This window comes from Penaeus japonicus, unplaced genomic scaffold (genome assembly GCF_977035675.1).
Source record: "Penaeus japonicus unplaced genomic scaffold, GWHDUDI00000001_assembly GWHDUDI00000009, whole genome shotgun sequence".
NCBI classification, from domain to species: Eukaryota; Metazoa; Arthropoda; class Malacostraca; order Decapoda; family Penaeidae; genus Penaeus; species Penaeus japonicus.
Genome location: NW_028234411.1, coordinates 30,080,847 through 30,088,346, shown reverse-complemented (window position 1 = coordinate 30,088,346; position 7,500 = coordinate 30,080,847). Strand labels below are relative to the sequence as shown.

The following is a 7,500-nucleotide window of genomic DNA, read 5'->3' as shown; positions in this document are numbered from 1 at the left end:
CTATCTCTTTCTCACTCTCTTTCTCAATCTCTTTCTCCCCCCCCTTCTCTCTCTCTCTCTCTCTCATTATCTCTCTCTCTCTCTCTCTCTCTCTCTCTCTCTCTCTCTCTCTCTCTCTCTCTCTCTCTCTCTCTCTCTCTCTCTCTCTCTCTCTCTCTCTCTCTCTCTCTCTCTCTCTCTCTCTCTCTCTCTCTCTCTCTCTCTCTCTCTCTCTCTTTTCCCTCCTTCCTCCCTCCCTCCCTCCAATGTGATCATTAACCTTTCACATATTTGCTAATATATCATTCACACTCATATTTTAACCCCTTGATGCCAGATGATGTGATGCTCATATCATGGCCTGGCTGATCTTCCTGCCAGATGATATGAAAGCCTAGTCATAGCTTTGTTTGGCTGTATCAGTGGGTGGCCGGGCATGCAATGGCTGGCTACTGCCTCAGTGTACAAATAACCTACAGCCTTTGACCTGTACATTTTGTAATAATCTGGCAAAATGTCCTGGTGCAGCCAAAACTGCACTATTGTTAACAGGTTATTAACCAGTTCCTCCTTCACCACAGGGAGGGACCCTCACCATATTCCCTACAACAGACGACTCTGTCCTGGCCCAAGCGAAGGACATAGCGATGGAGGCGAAGCACAGTGGGCAGTTCACAGACACAAATGCTTTTCGACTGGAGTGCAAACAGTGTGGGACTCTAATCACAGGGGAAGACCAAGCACTTGCCCACGCTAAGAAAACAGGCCACAGCAAATTTGACGAAGTGCGCAACAATTGATGATAACAATATGTTAGGTCTTTGTGTTTATTTATTTTGCATTAATTTATAGTTTTTTTTGGATGCTTTTTCTCTTGATCTGTTCACTGTTTTTTTCTCTTCAGATTTTATGTATGCTTGCTTCTCTGAATCCTTGTCGTCAACTTTTTCTTCTCCTTCTTTTCTGCATTAAAGCTGGAGAACCTTATATGAGAAGACTTTGTATGTAAAACCAATTCACGTAACTAAGAACAATATACTATATATATGTATGATCTATTTAGTTCAGGCAATGCACAGTCCATCTCCAGTTATGATGCTTGGTTCAGAAAGAAACAGTACGGGGACTTTAAATTTTTTTTTCCATTTTGCAATTCTCAAAATCCTTGCAAATTATGTAAGTACTTTTGTGTGCAAGATCGATAAAGAAGTTTTCTTTGGAAATATGTATTTTACAAGATGATCTCAGAAAAAATTTAGGCAAGAGATGGAATCAAAGTAAGTTATACAGGTCTTCATTCGTACCTCTCATCTAAAATGAGTGACACAACTTATCAGCACTTGCATATTATCAATAAGGTTACAGGCTTGTTCTCTGCAGCTGCATTTATAACTGAACTATTCATGATTTAGAGTTTGCAGATGTCTAGGAAAGCTCTCTATTAGACACAGGAAGCCAGTAGTTAGGGCATACCTCTGCTTTCCCATATTTATTTTTCTTCTTGTGACTCTTGTGAAAACTAAAGCCAGCGGTTTGTTACAAAAACAAATATTGCGTTCCACCTTTGGGACAACACTTGCGTATATCAAGCTTTGTGTTTGTCATGTATGCATAATTTACCATTTGTTTCACTTATGCTCAGGGTATTATTTGTCAAATACATTATATCATAAGAAATTTGTGGTCTCCTGTTGTATTGGGCTTCCGTATTTAAATTAAAAAGATGAGCTAATTGTAATCACAAGACATATCAGCTTTTTTTGGAATCGCTGCAAGGATATGTCTTCCCGTATAGAACTGAAAAGGATGTAATGTGACATTTTACTGTTGCCTTTTTTTTTGTGTGTGTGTGTGTGTGTGAGTGTGTGTGTGTGTGTGTTTGTGTGTAAGCAAGATCTGGCCAGTTTATATTTGTACTTTTTTAATTATTGATATATTTGGCTTTTTTAAGAACATTTATTTGTAATGTATTTTATGGCCTTTTAGGTGCTTTAGAAGGATAGAAAACTCTTTATTTTTCACTTTTGGGGGAGGTGAGAGTGGGAAGGAGAGTGAGTTTTGAATGTAAGGAGATTTTACGCTATTTCTCTTATAATCATTTCACGTAAAAGCATAATAGTGTAAATAAGGAAAATAATTTTTAGTTGAAATAGTGCAAGGAAGCCAGCTTATTTTTATCAGTAGATTAGTATGGTGACTTGCTTATGCACATAACTTCACCAAAAAGGGAAAAAGAAAAAGGGAGAGTAATACATGCATATGAAATGCAGTGTCACTTTTAAAGATGTAGAATCCACTGAGTAATATTTTTTATCTTTTCATGCTGCAAAAGATGTCGGAAAATAAACCCAAAGTATGATAGGACATTGTCACAAATGGGTGCACTTTGTGTGATCTTTATGTAGTGAAACCCAAACCAGAAAGAAAAAATGGTAATACATACATATGCATAATGATAGAAAACAAAAATAAGTGAACGGAGAGAAGTATAGGCTCGTTTGCTTGTGTAATTAGCCATTCTCGGTGGATTTCTTACATGTCGCTGGAACTAGGCTGTCATACAGACACACAGAGGCTCAAGCTTGAACATAACTCAAGAATAACTAACAGGTGTGATTAAATACTTATTTTGTTTATTTTGCTTTGTTTGTGCAAGAGAGTATTTACAATAAATCTTTTTTTTTTCTTTTTCCTTCTTAAATTGGACTTCAAATGAGATAAAAGTTTGGGGAGTTATAACATGTCTTCTCAAAATGTGAAAGTGTTACATAGACTCCCAGTGATGCCTTTACTAGTTATATGAACCGGTCATTCAATATTCATCAAGTGCAACATATATTTGACAAGTATTTTTTTTGTATTAGTGGTAGTCGTAATTGATCAGAAAGAGGAAAACTAATTTCATATATATCATAAAATAAGAGAGAGTTAAGGGCAGCTTCTAGTGTGGAAATGGCATGTGGTGATAATAAGCAAATACTGGTGTAATTATCCTGTACATCTTTAATCAAATGAAAAAAAAAAAATTATATATATGTATAACTATGAATAACCAAAACCCCCAAAATGTGTTAGATGGGAAAAGTGTTAAAACAAAAATACTTTACCTTTAAGGGATCCAAGATGAATTACCATTATTTATAACCTGTTGAAACTGCATTATTGTATCTGCAAAATATCCACAATGGTATGTGATTAATTATTATTATATTTTAAAGGGATATAATGAATTTGTCATTTATAGCTGAAGGATTTTTTATAAGCTGTTTTAATCATTATTATTATTATTTTTTTTCTAGGCACAATAGTAAGTTAGCCATTTAGTGACAGGAAGTTGAATGCATAGATCTTACAGTAGGCAAGGTAGTTAGATGGTTAGTCCTTTTTGAACATCTTCCTTTAAAGATTTGTCAGCGTATTGGTCTTATTATTTTGACTAAAATTTTGAATAAAAAAAAAAAAATGTGTTCCTAACCATATGAACATTGAGAAATTATTTCAACTGTTATGCGTCTGTTCTGACTATTGATATAAATCATATGTGGTATTTTTAAGGATATATCAAAACAAAAAGTTTTTACCTGGAATTGTGTATAACAAACAAGATCTTTTAATTTGTTCCTAGGGATATATTTGTACTCCTGAAAGCATAAAGCTAATGTATTTTGTGATTGCATCCATATTTTACAAATGTTAAGACAGCTAATGGATAATAAATTATGAACCAAGTTATTAATAAATACATTTGCCTTTGTGCCATGACAGTATATTCACCTATGCTTGATACAAGTAAAACTAACACAGTACAAATGTGTTACAGCCACAATTGTTAGCTGTCATATTTCTATCATTTTTGCAATAATAAGATTTTATAAATTTTGCATTGTTTTTTACCCTGTTTTAGTAATTTTAGATTAAGTAACTGCCAAGTTCAAAGTTTACAACACAGATGTAATCTATATATTTTTTTTCCAGATTTAAAAAAAAAAAAAAATAAGTAAATTGCATAACATGATCTTTTTTGATTTACAGATGAATAAAAGATCTTGAAAATAAGAAAACTGTCTTGTATGACAGTAACATTTGTACATACTGAATAATGTATGTATTTTTTGTTTGTTTGACAGTTTTACATTTATTTTATCCTTAGATTCTTAAAAGGTAAAAAAAAAAAAAAGTTTGACATCTTGTTTATTGCAGTTATCATATTATAATATCCGTCTCAGGGCTCTAACTTCAGCGTGATGAAAAAGATGACTTACATGACAATGAATGAGTTACAAGTAATCTAACTTCTTCACTAGCATGATGGTAGGAGGGGATGAGGTAGAAAGAGAGAGAAGTCAGAGACAGGCTTGGGGAGGAAGGGAGTAAGGAAGGAAGATTGGAAAGAAAGAAAAAATGAAAGGGAGGAAGAAGATGAAAGAGTAAGAAAAAAACGAAAACAGAGGAAATTTGACAGAAAGAGAAAGAAAAAACGGAAGGAAGAGTATGAGAGAGAGAGAGAGAAACGAAAATCCGACAGAGGGCAAAGCGAAGGCGAGCGAGAGGCTAGACTCCGAAGCAGATGTACTTGATGTTAGTGTAATCGTCGAGGCCATGCAGGGAGCCCTCCTTGCCCAGGCCAGAATGCTTGACGCCTCCAAAGGGTATCTCGCATGTGGACACCATCGGCTCGTTCACGCCCACCATACCCACTTCCAGCGCCTCCGCCACGCGCCACGCCTGTGCTATGTCGTTCGTGTAGAAGTAGCCTATGGGCGGAGAGGGTTAGGGATTGAGGGATTGGGCGTGCATGGGTACGGCCACACGATATGTGATCACATGCAATCGCAATCACACACACGCAATCACAATCAAAACCACAAAATATATACACATCCTTCAAATATTACCCAATGCAATAAATAAAAACATACGGATATCAAAAAACATTTATACGAATTTCAAGACGACACTCGTCCTACCTGCCAGGCCCATGTCGGAAGTGTTGGCAATCCTGACGACCTCATCCTCCTCACGGAACTTCAAGATGGGGGCGACGGGGCCGAAGATTTCCTCTTTGGCAACGGGCATGTCGCCGGAGACGCCCGTGAGGAGCGTGGGAGGGTAGAAGAGTCCTCCTCCGGGTTTTCCTCCTCGAACCACCTTTGCACCAGCTGCGATGGATTCGTCCGTTATCTTGACCAGCTGAGAAACGAGAGAAAAAAAACATAATGCTATTGAAATTCGGGTACAGACCATAGCTAGATGAGTTGTGTGGATTGTTTTTTTTTTTTTCCCAAGGAGAACCGATGATTTATACATTTTGAAAATTATTGATTGGTGTGACTAGTTTAAGGTAGTAAATAATACGACGAAGAAAGATACATACTAAAATTAATAAAATCGGGGTGGGGGTGGGGGGTGTCACAACTGGAGAACAATTAAATATTATGGCGTATATCATCAAGAATCTGAGTAAAGATCAATCAGGCTAGCAGGTTTGAACTTTGCAGGGTGATTATGAATTATAAAGATTTTCATTCAACTGGAAGTAATATTTTGCAAACTACCTTCGTGGAATAATTTCTAAAATCACTACATCAATTATATACGCATTCAAATGATATGATAATTACCCTTTCGAACTGCCGCTGGTTGATGATTGGTCCATGATTCACGCCGTTTTCCAATCCGTGTCCAGACTTCAACTCCTTGTCTATGGCTTCGGCGAACTGTTTCACGAATTCGTCATGCACGGATTCGTGCACGAATATGCGGTTGGCAGCAACGCATGTCTGATAATGAGAAGGAGGAGGAAAAGTGAGTGACTTTGTAAGTACGTGAAGATACAGGGAAGAAATGTGTACATGGAAGACTGTACTGTGGATACGAAAGGAAAGAAAGAAAGAAAAATAATGGCAGAAAGGACTTTTAGAGAGAAGAAAAATGAATAATAAAATACCGTTATTTCAGAGAGACAAGAAAACATAAACACCAATTCATTATTTAAAACGACTTCCAATACCGTGCTTGCCAATAATAGCACATCTCAAAACAGGAATACACCAGTAACAATAAAAAAACAAAAACAAACCACCTCAGAGAAGACAAAAAAAAAAAAAAAAAAAAAAAAAAATCTTTCGAAATTATTTCATCCTTACCTGGCCTGTGTTCCTAAACTTGGCGGCCATCGCACCTTCTACAGCTTTTCCTATATTGGCGCTGGAGAACACGATGAACGGGGCATCTCCACCCAGCTCCAGGGATAACTTCTTGATGGTGGAGCCACAGCGCTGGTAGAGCCACTGGAAGGAGGGAGAGTGGAGAGGTGGTGAGAGTGAGTGTTAGGTTAAATGTGTTTGGAGATGTTCGAGTTTATACTTCGTTCGTGTGTGCAATATGTTTTGACTTGGTTGGTTGATGGCGATGATAGTGATTGTAATAATGATGAGAAACGATATGATTAGATTAATAGGAAAACTAGATAAAGGGGATATATGGGTTGGTGTCAGTCCAAATATACATAATGAATTACCTTGAAGCATCACCTCAGAGTAAGTTCACAATGGTTTGCGGAAGAATGCTAATATTGTCTCTAAACAGAAGCAAACTTAATCATCCAATTGTCTAGTCCGCTCTTGGGGCAGAGCGGGAAACCGTTGTTACCAAATCGTGTTCCAATTCACACAATTGGTGGGTGGGTGGCGGGCACGCACAGAGAGGACATCATAGGCGGGAAACCATCGCCGTGGCCATGCCTCATAATGCCCATATCCGCGCCCTGGGAACTGCTGCATTAGGGAACACTGCTCAAGAGGCTCGGGTTCTTTAGTACATTTAGCGAAAGGGTGCCCACGCTAGCTGGCTCTGTCCCTCGTGCAGACACAGACGAAGTCGAAATTGAACTTTCAAAATCTAGTTCAAACTCTGATTCAAAGTCTGACTCTTGGTCTGGCAGTTTAAAAGACGACCTACAGAAGCCCTCATGAATGAACAGGTCGACTCACCTTGCCCACGATGGTCGAGCCAGTGAAGGAGAGTGCCTGGACCTTCGGGGAGTCACACAGGGCGGCTCCCACGGCCTGCACACGGGATCGCGAGCAGGGGACCACGTTCACCACGCCTGCAGGAACGCCCGCTTCTTCGCATACCTGAAAGAGGGAAAGAACGGGAAGAGAGGGGAGAGAGAGAGAGAGAGAGAGAGAGAGAGAGAGAGAGAGAGAGAGAGAGAGAGAGAGAGAGAGAGAGAGAGAGAGAAGAGAGAGAGAAATATAGATAGATAGAGAGAGAGAGGTGAAAATCAGGGCAATTTAGTATATGTCTTCAAATGCAGCTAAGCTATCAAGAAATCAAATAATTATGATAACGTTTTTGATCGAATCCTTATACACTCTTTCCTCTTTCACATGTGTGTCTATTTCCCTTCGTTCTCCAGATCTTACCTTAGCGAAGGCCAGGGCGGTAAGGGGCGTGTCTTCAGCGGGCTTGACGACGCAGGTGCATCCGGCGGCCAGTGCGGCAGCCACCTTCCTGCCG

General features: G+C 38.6%; 2 protein-coding genes across 3 annotated transcripts in view; one reads left to right on the top strand and one right to left on the bottom strand.

The window, feature by feature from the left end:
- Yod1 (Yod1 deubiquitinase) overlaps positions 1-3,858 on the top strand; it is a 13,742-nt gene extending 9,884 nt beyond the window's left edge. For both annotated transcript variants that reach the window (XM_043021631.2, XM_043021632.2), the window contains exon 7: positions 561-3,858. In XM_043021631.2, the coding sequence (XP_042877565.1) occupies positions 561-779 (219 nt within the window). In that variant the 3' untranslated portion in view covers positions 780-3,858. The remainder of the gene's footprint in view (positions 1-560) is intronic.
- A 299-nt stretch (positions 3,859-4,157) lies between these two features.
- Positions 4,158-7,500, bottom strand: part of LOC122256744 (succinate-semialdehyde dehydrogenase, mitochondrial) — a 10,468-nt gene continuing 7,125 nt past the window's right edge. The window contains exons 4-9 of the mRNA XM_086539924.1: positions 7,407-7,500; positions 6,972-7,115; positions 6,126-6,269; positions 5,601-5,759; positions 4,947-5,169; positions 4,158-4,733 (exon numbers count right to left, since the gene is read on the bottom strand). The exon at positions 7,407-7,500 is cut by the window's right edge and continues 23 nt beyond it. Coding sequence (XP_086396050.1) covers positions 4,531-4,733; positions 4,947-5,169; positions 5,601-5,759; positions 6,126-6,269; positions 6,972-7,115; positions 7,407-7,500 — 967 coding nt within the window. The 3' untranslated portion in view covers positions 4,158-4,530. The remainder of the gene's footprint in view (positions 4,734-4,946; positions 5,170-5,600; positions 5,760-6,125; positions 6,270-6,971; positions 7,116-7,406) is intronic.